This window comes from Saccostrea cucullata, unplaced genomic scaffold, assembly GCF_032062105.1.
Source record: "Saccostrea cucullata isolate Sc308-1 unplaced genomic scaffold, CSIRO_AGI_Scuc_v1 ctg127, whole genome shotgun sequence".
Classification (NCBI taxonomy): Eukaryota; Metazoa; Mollusca; class Bivalvia; order Ostreida; family Ostreidae; genus Saccostrea; species Saccostrea cuccullata.
Window position 1 is genome coordinate 85,762 of NW_026940370.1, and position 21,789 is coordinate 107,550.

At 34.6% G+C, this 21,789-nt stretch overlaps 1 protein-coding gene across 1 annotated transcript in view; it reads right to left on the minus strand.

The window, feature by feature from the left end:
* LOC134255231 (TBC1 domain family member 30-like) overlaps positions 1–21,789 on the minus strand; it is a 41,112-nt gene that overhangs the window by 14,677 nt on the left and 4,646 nt on the right. The window contains exons 3-6 of the mRNA XM_062737745.1: positions 20,093–20,257; positions 5,255–5,382; positions 869–994; positions 15–200 (exon numbers count right to left, since the gene is read on the minus strand). Of these exons, the coding sequence (XP_062593729.1) occupies positions 15–200; positions 869–994; positions 5,255–5,382; positions 20,093–20,257 (605 nt within the window). The remainder of the gene's footprint in view (positions 1–14; positions 201–868; positions 995–5,254; positions 5,383–20,092; positions 20,258–21,789) is intronic.

Genomic DNA, 21,789 nt, shown 5'->3' on the forward strand with positions numbered 1-21,789 from the left:
TTGCTGTCTGTTACCTTTAAGGCATCGTCTTCCTTTCTGTCCATCACTTCCAGTAACATGGCCGCTATAACGTTGAAGCCCTGACAATACCCAACGCTCTTGTTCCATCTCGCGTATCCCAGCAGCACCCTCTTCAGTACCGATCGGTCTTCATCATTTTCCTGTCCACTAAATCCACTACATCCTGTTCTGTGCAAGTCCTGAAATAAAACAGATCATCATGTTTTAGAATTGATTCTTCTATGATTTCCTCTGTTTGTGGTTAATTCTACTGTAACAGATGTATTTTTTAATAACTTATCATAAGCAACTTTGAAGTTCACATATTAATGCAATGCAGTTGTGGTGAAACAATAAAAAAATCTGGGAATATCCTGATAAATAATATTAACTTTAAAAATTATATCATTAAATTATAAGATGACACAAAGATTGTTTTGTATAATTGGTAAACTGCCATAAGGATCATGTATCAGTATCATACTCATGCAACATAAAAAAAAATCAATGAAATAATATCCCAGGCCATATTACTGACTCTTATCCAATGTAAATTTTTGTGCAGCACTATGATCTGAGCTAATTTCCCAATACTGTACTCTATGATTAGAATACAGCTGTATGTGAAATGTCATTTTTAAAATGAATTTTTATCAATGAAAAATTTTAGGTGCAAATACATGTATCAATGTTATCATTAATATTAAATTGCTTGGACTTGTAACAAATTATTATGTTTGGCATGAACTGCTGAGCATTCTTGAAGTGATAAATATTTGTCAGAATCTACTACATGTAGCTGCTACCATATTTGGCAATTTTACACCTTCCATATATAAAACAGTTGACCACATTAGATGTACTTTACCTTGACGATTTGAATCCCAAGGGAGTCGTCATCTGGATTACTGCGGTCATTAAACGCAAATCGGAGAGTCTTCGTCCAATCAATGCTCTGCTCCCTTATGTAATTATCAGCCAGGCTCAGCCAAACCTAAAATACAAACTCAATATAGATAAAAACAATGAAAACATTACGAGATTCTGTAACTATCACAGGCAGGGACTTCTGAAGACTTCCATTTCAATTTTTCATGATAAACAGACAATTATATCATCATAATGGGTCTCCATTGATCTTCTATGTATAATCAATGTGCAAATTTGTCTGATTTAAGAACTAATAAAATTTGTTTGTCTTGTAACCTAACATAATCGTCATTCCATGAGGCTGTCTAAAGTTAATTCTATGTTTAATAATGTCACCTGCCTGAATAGATTTTGGAGAAATTGGCATGCTTAAAACTAGAAAACTGACCAGTCAGCAAGGGCCCCGCCATGGGGTAGAATTATAAGGGTGCAGCTTACAGAATGATTAAAAAATGTACGAAGAATAAGCAACAGGAACTGTATTCTTAAAATTTCAAGATAATTCATAAATATTCAAAAACCTGTAAATAATATATATACCCTTGTATTTACATTAGGCAGTAAAGAAAAACTTAATATTGGATTTATATTTAAACAATAATGAAGCTTATGTTATACAAGAGGCCCACGGGCCTTATAGGTCACCTGAGTATTGTGTTACAACTTTCAAACAATCAAATTTGGTTCGTGTTTTAAACCAGAAGCCATGAAATTCACAATCCACAATTTTGAAAGAGGCACCATTGCTTTTCATAATTATTAACTTAGCATCCTTACTCTATTTACTTAATACCCAGAGGTAAATAAGTGTAACAAAGAGAAAATGCACTTCCACTTTATACACAGTTGTGCACCTTACCCCAAAGGAACCACTGACCCAGGGGCCACATATTTCAAAATTTTGAAAATTTCATCATAAAATGGTTGATGAATACCAAAGAGCTGATTTCAAAGCATTGATTTATTTTCAGACTATGTAACACCCCCCCCCCCGACCCAGGGTGCATAAAAACTACTTTGCTAGATGCATCTTTCCTCATCATAAATATATATACTTGGATCATTGGAATAAAGTCCAGAAGCAAAGGAAAATATTTTCAAAGAATTAATGTATTGTTACTATATATAATCAATAGGGCCCCACCCTAACACCAGAACCCCTGACCCTGGGGCCATAAAATTCACAATTTTGGAAGAGGTACTCTTGCTTATCATAACTATGTACTTAGTTAGTTTATTTAATACCCAGAAGCAGAGAAGATTTTCAGAGAATTCATGCATTTTCACTATATAATCAATAGAGCCCCCCTCCCCTAACACCAGAACCCCTGACCCTGGGGACATTAAATTCACAATTTTGGAAGAGGCACTCTTGCTCATCATAACTATGTGCTTAGTTAGTTTATTTAATACCCAGAAGCAGAGAAGAAGATTTTCAGAGAATTAATGCATTTTCACTATAAAATCCATAGAGCCCCGCCCTAACACCAGAACCCCTGACCCTGGGGCCATAAAATTCACAAATTTGGAAGAGGCACTCTTGCTCATCATAACTATGTACTTAGTTAGTTTATTTAATACCCAGGAGCAGAGAAGAAGATTTTCAAAGAATAAATGCATTTTCACTATATAATCAATACAGCCCCGCCCTAACACCAGAACCCCTGACCCTGGGGGCCATAAAATTCACAATTTTGGAAGAGGCACTCTTACTCATCATAATTATGTGCTTAGTTAGTTTATTTAATACACAGAAGCAGAGGAGAAGATTTTCAAAGACTAAATGTATTTCACTATATAATCAATAGAGCCCCACCCTAACACCACAACCCCTGACCCTGGGGCCATAAAATTCACAAATCTGGAAGAGGCACTCTTGCTCATCATAGCTATGTACTTAGTTAGTTTATTTAATATCCAGGAGCAGAGAAGAAGATTTTCAAAGAAATCATGCATTTTCACTATATAATCTATATAGCCCCACCCTAGCACTAGAACCCCTGACCCTGGGGCCATGAATTTCACAATTTTGGTAGAGGACTCAATGCTCATTACATTCATGCCAACAGTTTTCCTGATTGATGTCCAGGGGTAAAGAAGAAGATTTTTAAAGATTGCAATAATTTTAGTGGTTTTGGCCCCACCCCTCAGGCCCCAGGGGGGCGGGGACCATGAAATTCACAATTTTTGTTTCCCTTCACCCATAGATGCTTTATACCAAATTTGGTTGAAATTGGTTCAGTGGTTTCAGAGAAGAAGCTGAAAATGTTCAAATGTTAACACACGACACACGACGCACGACGACGGACGAAAACGGATAGCAATAGGTCACCTGAGTTACTCAGGTGACCTAATAAAATGCCAGCTTCCAATGAATGCAAATATCATGAAGACTTGAACTTAACTTCAAAACAAACAGCATTTGCAGACAAAGGTTTTCATTAATCTTAAAGTGACAGATAAAGATAAGCCTACTAAATTTTCTGCAGCAGGCTAGATAATTAATCCCAAGGGATTAATGGTACCTCTCTCATCCTTTTCTTCTAAAGTTACTATAACATGTATAAGAACTTCTTCAATATTTATAATGATAGAATGGGGTTTTTATACAACTACCTTTAAAATTAATGATATTCTTGAATTTACATAAAGGGGGAAAAAAGTAAAAATAAAAAATATATCTTCTTTAATCTATTTCTTGTTTTTAGAATTCAATGAAATCATATCTATTTTAACAAAAATAAAGTATGAACATTTATATTTAAATCCACATTTCTGAGTGTTCATAGCATTCCAAATTGACTTAACTTCAAAACATACTTCACTTGCAGACAGAGGTGGTAATTCATCTCAATTTGACAGATAAAGATAATGCTTTGGATTTTCTTCAGAAGGAAAGCTAATTAATCTCAAGGGAATCATAGCAGCATTCAGTTTACAATAAGAACATCTTAGCAGTTATCTCTCTTTGCCAATGCATTCTTATATAAAGTTAAGGAATCTACCCCACCACCCAGCTCCAAACTAGGGGACATACAGAAACAAACTTAGCATCAAAATATGTCTTTCTGCCTATTGAACTACCATACCAAATTTGATCTTAATTGGGCAACCATAAAAAAAGTTATTAGGAAAAAATAGAAAATTTGTGGACGGAAGAGTGACAGACGGACAGACAGACAGACAGACGGACGGACAGACAGAGTGATTACTATAGGGCACCCGCAAATCCTTGCGGGGCCCTAAAAACACAAATTGATATTTTTAAACTTTATATTTCTGCAGTTTTCTTTGATTTTTAGCAACTGAAAACAGTATTTCACAGGAATAGATAATATTTGGGTCTTGGATGTGGTTTGTTTGAGGTGTGTCTCTAATTTATACTGAAAAGTTGAATACAAATTCATCACAATACTATTAGAAAACTTGATGCTCAGATATTTATGTATTTGTAAATGAGTGAATATTCATTTGTTATAAGTTTTTGTTTGTTTGATTTTATTCTTCATCCCTCTTAGGTTTTGAGATTTAAGGTGACATTAAATGAAGAATTAATTTCAGCCAGCCTAATCTTTAACAAGTTTGATTTTTAAACAGTCCATTTGTCAATTCTTTCTATGCCCAAGAAATGACAAAATGCTAAAAAAAAATGCAAACAAAAATATCATCCATTTGTGAAGTGTGATAACAGTCAATTAAAGATGCCTGGTAGGAAGATTCAGAATTGCTAACACTATGTCAAGCTAGTAATGAATGTGCATTAAAGTACATCTATAGATCTAGAAGGTCATATTTTTCTGCAGACAGGAAAAATCCATTATAATGCAATATCTTGACATTTGTACGAAGAACAGATATCCTGCCTCAGACCCAATATAGTTCATGTTGCCAGATTTTGCATAGAATGATTACTAAAATTAATCTTAAGGACAAATGATGCATACAAAAAAATGGATGCCTGGATTGGTATATATTTTTGAGTCTTTAATTTTTGTTGCAAATGATGCAAATAATAAATTTCTAAAATATTAAGAATTTGTAACCCTGTAACGATGTTAAAAATTTTACCTTTCTACAACCATTGTTATTTAATCTAATGTGAAATCTTTTTTCACTTTAAATCAAATTATAGTAAAACTGTATAATTTTTTTTTAATCATTTTAATCATATATAAACATAAGCCAAATTGTTATTTTCAATTTTTGGGGGAAATATTTCCACATGGGGTATGTACTTTAAACTTAAGTTTTTTCTTGTTAAGGCGCGTACAAACCTTTTTTTACACCTGGAGTATGTACATTTCTTGTTAAGGCACGTACAAACCTTTTTCCTGAAGCTGTCAGGTATCCCATGAGGCAGTCTGGCCACGGCCCTCATAGCGTCCTTCCATTGGTCAAAGGCACTGGCTCCGGGCAGGGGCTCCAAACTAAATCGGATCCTGGTGTCGATTCCTAAAATAAACGGAAATAAATGTATGATATCCATTATTTACACTTTGTACCTAAAAATACCACTGCAGAATGAAGAATCCTAAGTTGAAACTTAATTTGCATAGTGTGTAATTCTGAAACATCAAATACATATACCTCAGTTGGTTGTTACGTTTTTATAACTAACAATATGGATTTGTAATTGAGTTCTCCACAACGTAATTACTTAATTATTAATATAAATCAGTTATTCTTTAATATGGGGTTTACTGGTAAAAAAGTGGTTGTGGAAACTTGATTTTGTAGATGAATAGCAATAGGGCTGACTTGTTGTATGTTTGAAATTTTGCATTTTGTGAAGGACATAAATTGTGCCACTGGGTCTCTTCACACAAAAACAAAGGAAATTACAGTAATGTAAAAAAAAAATATTGATTTCATAGTATTTGTTAATTTGAAGATTTCTAAAAATTAGCAATTCCTGATAAGTAAGGAGAGCCCAAGAAAATGCCCAACTTTTTTTTACTTGTTTTGGGGAAAGGGGGGGGGGTGGTTGTTAAGTAATGATAGACAATGTTTGTTAAAAATATCTTGTTCTTATACACTCTGTATATTTACCATTTGTTCTCATGTTTGAACTTTCTAATTCCTGCATAAATCATTCTGAATTGGGGAATACTTTTCACTTTGTTTTGGATTTTTCCAATTATAAATGTTTATTTGAATAAACAAAATACTCTGAATGATATTAATTAATATTAAATTAACAATGGAAAATATATTTACATCTAAATCTGCTTGATAAGAACATATACTAAAAACTTGCTTACTATGGTTATTAGCATCTCAAAATGCAACTCTTATTATCTTGCTCATCAGGCAAAAATATCCAATTAGGAATTTCAAAAATAAATCAATGTAAATCACTGGCAGTGTATTGATAAATTCTTACAGAGGATGATGACAAAATTAACCCAACTGAAATCTTCTACGTCAATAAACCTCAACTCCGCAAAGGTACATAAATAGATTTATTATAAATACACCCCCTCAGAAATTGACAAGAACAATGCCATTATTAGCTTAATTTCACTTGCTGATAAAATTCTCTGATCTCCCAGGAAACTAAACCCCAGAGAATTAATACAGGCCAAATGGGACTCTTAAAATAGCTCCTTGTGACAGGGCATGTACAATAAAATACCATTAGCCAACACAAAAAATTCTTCTATTCCATTCATGATGGTAAAAAAAAAATTACAAGAAAAAAAAAATTGGTAGTATTGATCAAGGTTGATAGGGCAATTTACATTAATGGGGAAAAATTAATAATAATATAACACATTAGTAGCTTAAATTTGAAAATATGCCACACAGTATTTAAAACTTACTTCTAAACTACATACGTATCTACTGATTTATCCAAGTAAGCGTTTTCGTCTGATCAGAACACGTGTTGGGGGGGGGGGGGGGTTACGTTCTCTGCTTTAACTTATTCGTAATTATTGTTATTGAAAGTATTGATATTTTTTATTAGACCGCGATTTTTTCTGTTCAAATTCTCATTCAGAAAGAATGAAACACGTGAAGACTCGTAGCCCATATACTCACAAATGTAAATATACCAACAACTACGTACCTTCATTCACGGTTTTTGTTCTCTTTGGTGAAAATGACAACTGTCCAATGCTATTTAAAAATCCAAACATCGTTTTAAAAATTTTTCTTTAAAATTGACATTAATTCATTGCTGTTGTCTTTGAATTAACACACACGGGTACAGCAGGTGTAATTCGTGATACTCAGCTTAGATAACTATGCTGTCATAACTCGCGATCCCTAGGGACTATCATAGATTTAATCTATCCACTGTCCAAAAAATCGATAGTTTTGAGGTGTATATGTCATCAACGTTATTATGGAATTCAAACAAAGTAACTTGCGATGTCAAGAACATATCAGAAATAATTCGGCTAAATCCATAGCGGTTTTTCAGAGCAAATCTCATATAAATATATCTGTAATTTTAGTTAAAACTTTTATAACACCGAATATTCATGAAATAACTGTCTCCATTTCAGGGTTTTTACCGCCTTCAGTCATTAAAAAAAATCACACATCGGAATGATCGCTGAGTCTAAATGCTAATGTCTCTATCTCTCTGGGAACATATTCGTCCCACTCAAAAGCGGACAGCCTCCTCTGGAAACATCGATTCTACTCTCTCCGTTTTATCTTGGTCTCATCTAAGATAATATGGAAAGAAAGTCCAACGTTCCTTCTATTTACAACACCGCTCTATCAATAGCTGTCTCTAAATCATTCACAAAACTAGTAATCAATTCTCCAAAGGACTCAAAGACAACGAGTTCGCTCTTTAATAACTATTCTCAAAGACGATCCATTTTTTGTGCGCTTAAGTAAATTTCCCTTCCATTACAGATGAAGAAAATAATAAAACCAGATAGAGTAACAACAGAGTGATCAATATTGGTATCTAAAGGTCAAAACAAGGGTCCAATATCGATATTTCTCTCCCAAGATTAAGTATAGCGTGAATATGTACAGTAATGGAATACAGACACACCCTGAAGTTATTTCCAATCAAAGCACCAAGAAATCAAATTTAACAAAAAGAATCGAACATTTAGTAAGTTTGGCTACAGAAGGAGCGTTACCCCGGCGGTTATTATCACCTTCGGAGAATTTCCAATAATGACGTAGGTTAGACTTTTGTTCGACTCTTTCGATAACCGTTTACGATGGTGAAGGTTTATAGTTTTCACTGCCCCTACCTTAGATAAACACCCACGTTTATTAATACTGTTTGTTTGTCGAGTACTCTTTGATGACAGTTGTTCCGACAAACGGAAGGAAAAGACAAAAGTAAACGACTTGGAGCACTTGCTAGAATTCTCAGTATACTGTAAAAGCTTCTGTTTTCTATACGAAATGGACGAAAATAAACGGTAAAAACGAACATAACAACGTCAATGAAAATTGGAATGGAGACATCACAATACCGATATTGTTTTTTTAAGAGCAGGATCATCTGTGAGTAGTTATTTTTATTTCTTGTTCAGAGACATAAAACATGGTCAGATTATAATCTGTAGCAGAATATTTTTAGGCAACCTTTAAAAAGATCTTACTGAGCGACATTTTTGTATAAAATGCGAAATAAGATAGGCAGAATTATTACTAATTAGCATACTAGACAGCTGATACATTTTTATGCTTTATTTCCATGTTTTCATGGAAATAAATGGCCTGTATTTTGCATTTTCTATAAACTTTGCCCCCAAACTGGAAGCTACATAAGGCCTAAAAAAAAATATGTTTGTGTCCGCTTTCCCGACCGACCCTAATTTATAGTGCCGACCCTAAAAATTTTTTTAATGCTTTTGTCCCATGTAGTGCAAGATTTCACCCAGGGAATTAAGTCTAAAGAAAGATTTTCAAGCATGTATATTGCATTTTTTAAGTCACAGAAATGCTTGAAAACACCATTTCTTTTGTCATTAATGTTACTTCTATACACGTTTTGATTAAAGAAGTAAAAATAATTTTCAAAAAAAAAAAATTTGCTTACCGACCTATCCTATATTTTTTCAGCCTGAAAGCGGAAACAAACATACTTTTTTTCTAGGCCTAAGCTGAAAATTTTGGGGTCCAATTTCATTAAGCTTATTTCGCTGAATCTCCTTTACATTCATGTCATGATGCAAATAGTTTTTCTCTTATTATGGAAAAGTGCAAGGGTAAGTAAACTCAGGACTCTCAAAGTCTTTCTTTTTCTTCTTTCAAACAAGTTCACTCTGTTTGCAGAATTAAAATTTGGGGGGGTTGCTATGAAGTTTGGCCCTTTTACCTCAGGCCATCTGAATGTAAGGTTCAATCCTTGCACCTTAGGCCCTTTGAGTGTAGGGTTTGTATCTTAAGCCCCATGGGTGTGAGGTTTAACCCTTTTACCTCAAGTCCTGTGGGTATAAGGTTTGCTCCCCAGTGCCACTGGCCTTATGGGTATAGGTTCTGGCCTTATCGGATATCCTATACCTCTGGCCTTATGGGTCTTAAGTTTGACCCCTGTACCTCTGGCCCTATGGGTATAAGGTTTGAGCCCTGTAGCTCTGGCCCTATGGGTATAAGGTTTCACTCCTATACCTCTGGCCTTATGGGTATTAGGTCATTGACTCCTGTATTTCTGGCCTTGTGGGTATAAGGTTTGACCCCTGTACCTCTAGTCTTCCGGGTATAAGGTTTGACCCCTGTACCTCTGGCCTTATGGGTATAAAGTTTGACCCATTTCTCTGGTCTTATGAGTATAAGGTTTGTCCCCTGTACCTCTGGCCTTATGGGTATAAGGTTTGACCCCTGTACCTCTGGCCTTATGGGTATAAAGTTTGAACCCTGTACCTCTAGTCCTATGGGTATTTGGTTTGACCCCTGTACCTCTGACCTTATGGGTATATGGTTTGACCCCTGTACCTCTGACCTTATGGTATATGGTTTGATCCCTGTACCTCTGGCATAGTGGGTATAAGGTTTGACCCTTGTACCTCTAGCTTTATGGGTTTAAGGTTTGACCCCTGTACCTCTGGCCTTATGGGTATAAAGTTTGGCCCATTGCTCTGGTCTTATGGGTAAAAGCTTTATCCCCTGTACCTCTGGCCTTACGGGTATAAGGTTTGACCCCTGTACCTCTGACCTTATGGGTATAAGGTTTGACCCCTGTATCTCTGGCCTTATGGGTATAAGGTTTGACCCCTGTATCTCTGACCTTATGGGTATATGGTTTGACCCCTGTATCTCTAGTCTTATGTGTATAAGGTTTGACCCCTGTAAATCTGGCCTTATGGGTTTAAGATTTGACCCCTGTACTTCTGGCTTTATGGGTATAAAGTTTTACCCCTGTACCTCTGGCCTTATGGGTATAAAGCTCTGTCTTATGTGTATAAGGTTTGACCCCTGTACCTCTGGCATAGTTGGTATAAGGTTTGACCCTTGTACGTCTAGTCTTATGGGTTTAAGGTTTGACCTTTGTACCTCTGGCCTTATTGGTATAAAGTTTGACCCATTTCTCTAGTCTTATGGGTATAACGTTTGTCCACTGTACCTTTTGTCTTATGGGTATAAGATTTGACCCCTGTACCTCTAGCCTTATGGGTATAAGGTTCAAACTCTGTAGCTCTGGCCCTATGGGTACAAGGTTTGACCCCTGTACCCTTTGTGTTATGGTTATAGGTTTGACCCCTGTACCTCTGGCTTTATGGGTATAAGGTTTGGCCCCTGTACCTCTGGCTTTATGGGTATAAAGTTTTACCCCTGTACCTCTGGCCTTATGGGTATAAATTTTGACCCCTATACCTCTAGTCTTATGAGTATAAGGCTTGACCCCTGTACCTCTGGCATAGTTGGTATAAGGTTTGACCCTTGTACATCTAGTCTTATGGGTTTAAGGTTTGACCTTTGTACCTCTGGCCTTATTGGTATAAAGTTTGACCCATTTCTCTAGTCTTATGGGTATAACGTTTGTCCCCTGTACCTCTAGCCTTATGGGTATAAGGTTTGAACCCTGTACCTCTGGCCCTATGGGTACAAGGTTTGACCCCTGTACCTCTGGCCTTATGGGTATAAGGTTTGACCCCTGTACATCTGGCTTTGTGGGTATAGGGTTTGACCCCTGTACCTCTGGCCTTATGGGTATAAGGTTTGAACCCCTGTACCTTTTGCCTTGTGGGTATAAGATTTTACCCTTGTACATCTAGTCTTATGGGTATAACGTTTGTCCCCTGTACCTTTTGTCTTATGGGTATAAGATTTGACCCCTGTACCTCTAGCCTTATGGGTATAAGGTTCAAACTCTGTAGCTCTGGCCCTATGGGTACAAGGTTTGACCCCTGTTCCCTTTGTGTTATGGTTATAGGGTTTGACCTCTGTACCTCTGGCTTTATAGGTATAAGGTTTGGCCCCCTGTACCTCTGGCTTTATGGGTATAAAGTTTTACCCCTGTACCTCTGGCCTTATGGGTATAAATTTTGACCCCTATACCTCTAGTCTTATGAGTATAAGATTTGACCCCTGTACCTCTGGCATAGTTGGTATAAGGTTTGACCCTTGTACGTCTAGTCTTATGGGTTTAAGGTTTGACCTTTGTACCTCTGGCCTTATTGGTATAAAGTTTGACCCATTTCTCTAGTCTTATGGGTATAACGTTTGTCCCCTGTACCTTTTGTCTTATGGGTATAAGATTTGACCCCTGTACCTCTAGCCTTATGGGTATAAGGTTCAAACTCTGTAGCTCTGGTCCTATGGGTACAAGGTTTGACCCCTGTACCCTTTGTGTTATGGTTATAGGGTTTGACCCCTGTACCCTTTGTGTTATGGTTATAGGGTTTGACCCCTGTACCCTTTGTGTTATCGTTATAGGGTTTGACCCCTGTACCTCTGGCTTTATGGGTATAAGGTTTGGCCCCTGTACCTCTAGCCTTATGGGTATAAGGTTTGAACCCTGTACCTCTGGCCCTATGGATACAAGGTTTGACCCCTGTACCTCTGGCCTTATGGGTATAAGGTTTGACCCCTGTACATCTGGCTTTGTGGGTATAGGGTTTGACCCCTGTACCTCTGGCCTTATGGGTATAAGGTTTGAACCCCTGTACCTTTTGCCTTGTTGTTATGAGATTTTACCCTTTTACATCTAGTCTTATGGGTATAGGGTTTGACCCTTGTAACTGTAGTCTTATGGGTATAAAGTTTGAACCCTGTACTTCTGGCCTTATGGGAATAAGGTTTGACCCCTGTACCTTTTGCCTAGTGGGTATAAGTTTTACCCTTGTACCTCTAGTCTTATGGGTATAAGGTTTGACCCTTGTAGCTCTGGCTCCAAGGGTATAAGGATTGACTCCTGTACCTCTAGTCTTATGGGTATAAGGTTTGACCCCTGTCCCTCTAGTCTTATGAGTATAAGGTTTGACCCCTGTATCTCTAGCTTTAAGGGTATAAGGATTGACTCCTGTACCTCTTGCCTTATGGGTATAAAGTTTGACCCCTGTACCTCTGGCCTTATAGGTATAAGTTTTGACCCCTGTACCTCTGGCTTTATAGGTATAAAGTTTGACCCCTGTACCTCTAGTCTTAAAGGTATAAGGTTTGACCCTTGTCCCTCTAGTCTTATGGGTATAAGGTTTGACCCCTGTACCTCTGGCCTTATGGGTAATAGGTATAAAGTTTGAACCCCTGTACCTCTGGCCTTATGGGTATAAGGTTTGACCCCTGTACCTCTGGCCTTGTGTGTAATAGGTATAAGGTTTGAACCCCTGTACCTCTGGCCCTATGGGTGTAAGGTTTGACCACTGTATCCCTTTTCTTATGGGTAAAGTTTTGTTCTACTACCTCACACCCTGTGGTTTTAATATTTGACCCTTGTAGCTCATTGACAAGCTCTGTTGGTGTCAAGTTTGACCCTTGTACCTTAAGACCTACTGGTGCAATGTTTGAAACTTGTACCTTAGTCCCTATAGGTATAAGGCCTTTTGTGTGTTGAAACTGATACTCCTGTACCTGTCCTATGAGTGTAAAGTTTGACCCTTATACATTTGGTCTGATTGGTGTAAAGTTTGACCCTTGTACCTAAAGCTATGGATTTGACCCCTATACCTCTAGTCTTATGAGTATAAGATTTGACCCCTGTACCTCTGGCATAGTTGGTATAAGGTTTGACCCTTGTACCTCTGGCCTTATGGGTATAAGGGTTTGACCACTGGTACATAAAGTTTGACCCATTTCTCTTATGGGTATAAAGTTTGACCCTTGTACATTTTGTCTTATGGGTATAAGGTTTGAACTAGCCTTATGGGTATACAAACTCTGGCCTTATGGGTACAAGGTTTGACCCCTGTACCCTTTTGCCTATGTGTACCCTTTGTGTTATGGTTAAGGTTTAACCCTTGTACCCTTGGCTTTATGGATATAAGGTTTGACCACTGTACCTCTAGCCTTATGGGTATAAGGTTTGAACCCTGTACCTTTTGCCTTGTGGGTATACTATAAGGTTTAACCCCTGTACCTTTTGCCTTGGCTTTATGGGTATAAAGTTTAAATCCCTGTACCTCTGGCCTTATGGGTATAAGGTTTGACCACTGTACCTACCCTTGTACCCCTATGGGTATAAGGTTTGACCCTTGTACCTTAGTCTTATGGGTATAAGGTTTGACCCCTGTACCTCTGGCCCTATGGGTGTAAAGTTTGACCACTGTACCTCCCTTGTCTTATGGGTAAAGTTTGTATCCTACTATCTAAACCCTGTGGCTTAAATATTTGACCCTTGTATCTAAAGCTCTGGTTGGTGTTAAGTTTGACCCTTGCACCTTGTGTGTAATAGGCATAAGACCTACCTACTTATGGGTGTAAGGTTTGCAATGTTTGAAACTTACCTCACACCCTGTGGTTTTAATACCTCAGTACCTAAGACCTACTGGTGCAATGTTTGAAACTTGTACCTTAGTCCCTATAGAAGTAACGTTTGATTCTGGTTTCTCAGGCCTTTTGTGTGTTGAAACTGATACTCCTTAAGGCTTTGGTGAAAGGTTTGATCATTGTACCCCATGTCCTATGAGTGTAAAGTTTGACCCTTATACATTTGGTCTGATTGGTGTAAAGTTTGACCCTTGTACCTAAAGCTATGGATGTATACTTTGGTCCTTGTACCTTAGGCCCTATGAGCGTAAAGTTTGACTCATGTTTTGTAGGCCCAGAAAGTATGGTGGAATGTTTAACCTCAGGGTCTAATGGGTGAAATGTTTGATCATTTTACCTTAGGGCCTATGGTTATAAGGTTTGAATCGTGTGTCTCAGGCCATATGGTTTAAGGACCAGAAAAAGACCCAAAAAAATTATTTATAATCTCTTTTATAAAATATATAGATTTGGTAACATTTGTTCTCAGCTGTTTTATGCCACATTATATTATAATCAGACTTAAACTGTAACATTTTGAGAGTATAACAGAAATTTCTATTTTTAGTAACCAAAGCAAAAATGTTCATCAAAGTCAAAAACTGATACACAAAATTGTGTATCTTAGTGTAGTCTACTTGTGTGCCAAGTTATATTGAAATCAGACCAAAACTGTAGGAGGAATAGCATTTTGAAAGAATTTCACAGAAATTTCTATTTTTAGTAACAAGCAACAGCATCGAAATCAAAAACCGTTAAACAGAATTATGTTTTATATAGTCTACTTGTGTGTCAAGTTATATTGAAATCAAGAAATATGAGAAGCATTTTAAAGAATTTCACAGAAATTTCTATTTTTAATAACCACGGCAACACCGTTCATCAAAATCAAAACCGATACACAGAATTATGTATCTTAGTGTAGTCTACTTGTATGCCAAGTTATATTGAAATCAGACCAAAACTGTAGGAGGAGTAGCATTTTGAAAGAATTTCACAGAAATTTCTATTTTTAGTAATCACGGCAACACCGTTCATCGAAATCAAAAACAGATATACAGTATTATGTATCTTAGTGTAGTCTACTTGTATGCCAAGTTATATTGAAATCAGACCAAATCTGTAGGAGGAGTAGCATTTTGAAAGAATTTCACAGAAATTTCTATTTTTAGTAACCACGGCAACACCGTTCATCGAAATCAAAAACCGATATACAGTATTATGTATCTTAAAGTTGTCTACTTGTATGCCAAGTTATATTGAAATCAGACCAAAACTGTAGGAGGAGTAGCATTTTGAAAGAATTTCACAGAAAATTTTTAGTAACCACGGCAACACCGTTCATCGAAATCAAAAACAGATAAACAGAACTATGTATCTTAGTGTAGTCTACTTGTGTGTCAAGTTATATTGAAATCAGACCGAAACTGTAGGAGGAGTAGCATTTTGAAAGAATTTCACAGAAATTTCTATTTTTAGTAACCACGGCAACACCATTCATCGAAATCAAAAACCGATATACAGAATTATGTATCTTAGTGTAGTCTACTTGTATGGCAAGTTATATTGAAATACCAAAATTGTTAGCATTTTGAAAAATTGTTTACAGACAGACAGACAGACAGACGGACGGACGAATTTACATCGCATACAATTTATATATTAATTTATAATCTCTTTTATACATAGATTTGGTAACATTTGGCTCAGTTGTTTTAGAGAATTTCTAGGACTTAAGTAACAGATGTATATTTCTATCTAATATTATGACACATACAGGCTCTGTAATATTCTGTAATGAGCTCTGGTTAGTTTCTGCTATGAAGCATTATTGTAGTTTTGTTGAATGTTTTGTGATCAAGAAATATGAGACTTTATACATACATGTATACTGCTGATTTTATTATGCATATACTCAACAGTATAGAATTAGCCAATAGGGCCTGAGGTACCGTATATCCATTTTTTTTTGCGATGATCTATTTTTTGCGACCATTTTTAATTCGCAAATTTTAAAACACGTAGAAATTATGTCAGCTCTAATGTGACATAAAACATTACCATTTTAAACTTTAAAAAAATGTTTAATCGTAAAAAATATCTTTCACAAAATAAAAACTGTACTAATCTACCCCTTTTTCACAAAATTTCCAACACACGAAAAAAAGAAAACAGATATATGGTATAAGGGCCTATATCAATGTGATTTTATTAATCTGAATCTTTTATATTTTAGAACACAACTTCTAGATGAGGGCAGAATCACATTAATTTAGTTACTGTAGTATCTCTTTAACAATAAATGTACAAATATTTTTTTACTTTTTTATCAGGCTGATGAAAGGAATTTCATCAAACAATTTATATATTTTTTAATCTTAATCATTAAATTTTATAAGAAAGCATAAAGCTTGAGAAAATACAGTAAAATTTTTAAAAATTTAATCTGATTAGTAGTACAGCATGCTAAATTACACAGTGATCATGCTCCAAATATCCACTGGAAATCAGTGCCACGAACTTGAGCTAAAATCAATTTTAAGCACAGAAAGGAGCACTTAAATAGAAATTCCAAGACCTAAAATTCCTGACAGTTTCCTGCCTCATGAAAAAAAGGAAGTTTGGTAATAAATCTAATTACTCAGTGCAACGAATAAATAAATTATATATTATAAGGTGTCTTATCGTGATAGATAAAATTCACATTTCTTTTTGCTTTTTTTTAAAAGAAATTACACTTACATTTTAAGCAATTCATTTAAAAGCTGCTTTAGTACATATCATAAAATATTTTTGATCATTGAATACAATTCACTATAAAAACTTCATGAAATCTATTGAAATTTTACGGGGCAACAATTGTTTTCATTTAATTTTTATTTTCCTATGAAGTATATATTTTAAAACATCTACATGAGAAGCAAATTAACATACTTGTCTTGGTTGTTGTGGCTCACAACTCCAATTTGTTGAAGATGATGTTTTATCACTTATCTATAATGTTATTTTCATTCACATGTTAACATGATATATCTAAATGAAGTTGAAATAAGTCTGTCACATCTGTTCCATACTTGGATGTTTTACAAACTATAGGTTTTTAAATATTTTCCTTTTTTAAAATCAAACTGGATAACTTTAGATTTTCCATCATCAACTCCATCAATATTTATGTAATTATATTCCACTGTGACAGTCACATATAGATGGTGTTCAAGGCTCTAAAATGATTTTTCAAAAGAGAAAGTTACTCTTGTAATTTATTTTAAATCTGGCAAAAGCTATTGACAAATAAGTTGATGTTCTAGGGCTTGTAACTCTCTGTTTAATGCCAGGATTTAAAAAAAATCTTTGGTCAATATAATGACTTTATACTTCAAATACAGCCTATCATAGAGTTGTACTTTTACCCACACTCCTGATGATATTACCCATCAATGGTTTTAAAAGCCATTGTTTTAACGACCTTCGATCCTGATATTTAAAGTCTTAAACTTTTTTTGTCAAGTATATTTTTAGTTTCTACATACATAGCTTAATTAAAATTCAAATCAAAATCAGATCAATATGCTTCTTTTGGCGCTACAGTGCATTAAATATGACCTTTTTGCACTGAAATTTGTGTCTTAATTAAAAAATCACATATTCCATGTTTTCCCTCCAATATTTGCAATTAAAGCATAAAACAAAATAAACTCTAAGTCGATTTAAAAAAAGACACTTTAAAATTGTGACTAAGAAAAAGTTTCAAATTGCTACGCATAATCAATTATTTGACCTTTCTGCACTAATAAAATGTGATTTTTCTGGCATTGAAAATTTAATAAGCAAGAAAATTATTTTAAAGTCTTAAACTTTTTCTGATTTTAAATAAATAGCTCAAAGTTATCTAGAATATTTCGAAAAGAACATCAAAAGTGGGGGTATATGATGTAAATTTTCAGGTATTACTAAAAAAGTGTCAATTAATTACATTAAAATTGGCTCAATTTTTCCCCGGGTTTTCAGAATATATTTACTAAATTTGTCACACTTTGTTGATAGAATTCATGAGAAATAATTTAATAGATATTTCAGAACCACCATAACACATTTCACTGCAAAAAAAAAAACCAGCTTTGTGTGCAACCAGCATGGAAAAATAGGAATCCAAAATTAACAGTACTGTTATACAAAAAATGTAGTTCAAAAGGGAAAAACTGATCATTTTCGTCTAAAAAACCTTCCACCACAAAATATAGTCCCTAGCTTAATTCTATTTGAATGGAATTTAATCGCATTTTTTTTCATTGAATATAGTTCAATTTACATTGTAGAATTCAGATTTAATGTTAGAACTTAAAAATGATGCAGAATTTTATAAATAAAGGACATCAAATGTCCTTAAACCTATTTTTCTATGGATCTCTCCATTTATATGATCAATACACATGAAGCAGTTGTGCACGTGATTTGGATGCTTATTCCTCTTAGGCTCTTATGTTTAAGAACCTGATCTTAGCTGGTTTTGTTTTTTCTTTTTCAGTATTCTTTACTGGATTTTTCACTGTTAGTGGTCTTCACTCTCTTCATGTTATCCCTAAGGTAGCTTTTCACACTATAGACTCAAGAGTACAAATTCCAAAGTAATTTTATGTAGTTAGATAAGATTTATACAGTTGATGTAAAAGTAAAATAAATGGAAATCAAAAGTAATGACCCAAATTTAAAATACCGGTAGATTAAAATATTTCTGACATTATTTTAGACACTGATAAATAACTGAATTCAGGAATTGTCTGAAAATCCAAAAAACTACTTTCATTCATGTATAGAGTATCTTGAGAAAGTCCTTTTCATGCATGCATCAACTTTACTTTGTCCCGTACAATAAGGCTGGAGCTTCCATTATTTAGATAAAGAATGCGACATGATAACCATGAGTCATTATAACAAATCTTTTCTGTATCTGTATTTCCACTGCATTTTTTACTGTGTAACTAATGACTCTTTACAATCCCCATATTCCACTTTAAACAGATTACTTGGAGGAGAAAAAAGATATGGCACCATTCCTGTCATTGCAGCAACATTTTTGATCTTGTTATCAAGTTCCCAAAAGACATTAAACAGTCACGCAGTCAACATTGATTTTTCGAATCAAGTAAACATGATTATATAGTTTTAATTTACCATTGCCCATGCCGCACCTTATAAAGCTGGTATTAATACCATAACTGTTTTAAACAATGAATAATGAACATGAAGGATGACAAAAGACAGATTATGAAGTTCTTTGTCTGAAAGACAAGGATTTTAACATCCATTACCAGGGTTATAATCATCCATCTTCTCTTCTCATTGATAGTAATTAAGCCCCAATCAGCAAGTTAGTAGCTATATATTACTCTAAACTAAAATAGTATGTATTCCCTGGAGATCTTGGGGGTGGGGGTGGTGGTTTCTATCTTGTCAGTAAATGCATTAAATTAATGCATAACACTGATGCATATCAAATGTTATGCTTAATGCACTATATAGGTTGAACTTTGAAAAATATTTTTTTATGTGCAGGTAAATGTCTCTCATATTAAAAGTTATTGAAAGATAGTGTTTGCCATATTCACAGAACATTCCCAATAATGGCCTGATGCAAGATGCAAATATTTTGGCATTCAGTAAAATATACACATAAATATATACCGTACTCAATTAACCAGTCTCCTGTTCACCAACAGGGAGATAAGAGAAGGATTTCTTGAATGAAAAGTTTATGTAAATATTTTTCTGAATTGTCTGCTAAAATGTCTGCATCCTGCATCCTGCCTATTTTAAATTCCACTAAAATGTACAAACAGCTTCTACTTAACTGCATGTCAACAACTTAACCATTAAAATGTCTTTATTTTCATGCTATATTGTCCTTTGGATGAACTAAAAATGCCCAACACTGTAACAACCACATGTAGCATTATTAGCTTCCTTTTTTAACAGTGTTTTAGAAAATGAATATATATTTTTGCATTGTCCATATACTGTATACAGTATTTCGCCCCTTTCCTCCTTGTCACAAGTGGGTGAATTTAAAACTGGGCGAATTTTAAATTCTTAAACAGAAATGGGACTGAGCTAATTAAAAACTGGGCAAATTTGTAAGCAAAGGGTGAAAATAGCCCAGGGTCAATAATATAACCCTGTATACAGTATATCTATCTAACCTGTATATACCATTCCTTTTAAAACATTTTGAACATTCCCGATTTCTATACCATATCTTCAGACACCCAGTACTTACTTCTCTTCTGTGATGAGGCCTGCAGTATGGCCGTTACCAGGTCCGAGTTGTGCTGGAGCTTAGCGACTCTCCTATCTCTTCTCTTCAGCTGACGGACTAATCGAGACGACACAAAATTAATCCGATGTTGTAGTTCCTCTACGGTCTTCTTCAATTGATCAACACCTACAAAAGAGGTTTGAACTCATCATTTTCTATAAATGCGTATATTTATATGGTTTTTAACTGAGAAATATCTTTACAAATACTATTATTTCCTGCATGCTACCATAATTAGACATACACATGTATATGAATAATTCAAAAAGTAAATACAGTATGATCAAGCTAGCTTGCAGATTTGTCATAAATTGAAAATTAATCCAAAGTTTATATAATATATAAACTTTGGATTAATCTTCAATTTATGACATATCTGCAAACTAGCTTGATCATACTGTATTTACTTTTTGAATATATTATATGAAAACTTTTTGAATATATTATATGAAAACTCTTTTTTCACTGATACAACTTTACACTCAGTAAACTTCAGATCTTTCAAAAGATATAAAATGTTAAATTATTTTTAAAAATTCATCCCTTAGTTTCGATAATCATCCCTCTTGAGAGAAAAAACTATATAATTTATATTAAGAGCCATTCTCTGTAATGACTTGAAATTTTATATAGGAGCCGTGGCACGCATAGTCTCAGAATTTCTCCAAACTCTCTATGATAAAAGTAATTGATACCCTTAACTGAAATCAGGCAAAAATTGGTTGCTATGCTTTATAGTTACCATGGCAACATGTCTTAAAGTACGAAAAATGGCATTTTTTAACATGTTTAGAGCCCCATAGTTAACATTTGCGGCAAAGCAAACAATTGGCAATGACTGTTTCCAAAAGTTGAAAGTCAGATGTCTCAAATGCATGATAAACATGTTTGGTAAATAAACTATTACATACGTTACTATGGTAACAAAGTAATCAAAAGTAAAAAAAAACATTCATTGAATTTTATAAAGTCATACACGTTAAATAAAAAGCAATCATAGGATGAAATGTGACCAAATAATAGAAAAAAGAGCCTTGAAACATATACCAAGAACAAAATATGATATTTCATTTTGGTTGGCAATGGTTGCCAAGGTTTTTATACCACAGAGAGCCTTCAAAGTAGCACTCTGTAGGTTTAAATCTGATCCTATCTTTTCAAAAAGCACATTTCCTCATAATTAATGATCAATTTTTAAAGATGTTAGTGTGCTCCTAGTTTTCCCATTTGAAAAAATTCAGATTAGATTCTTTAAATAGAGCGTTGCTATGGAAATAAGCAGGAAATATATGCTTTAAAACCTGAAAAATATTTTATTTCCTTGGATACATACCCTTAAATGTAGATTCCCAAAACTTTTATGATTGATATTTATTAACAGCTAACCTGACTTTTAATTTTGAATATCATCCAATCTCTAAGTGGATGCAAGAAGTTGGCACACAGGGTTTAATATTGATATAAAGTTCACAAAATCGAACATTTTCCCTTCTTGGTTACCATAGCAACAGTGTTGTTTTCTTCATCAAATTTTATCAATATATGATATTCAACTTCAGTTCTACAGATGAGAAATATCTTTGAAAAGTACTATTCAAGCTGAGTCCTTTAATTTGTTTCTTGATTTTATGGCATTTTAATTCTTAATGCAGCGAAAA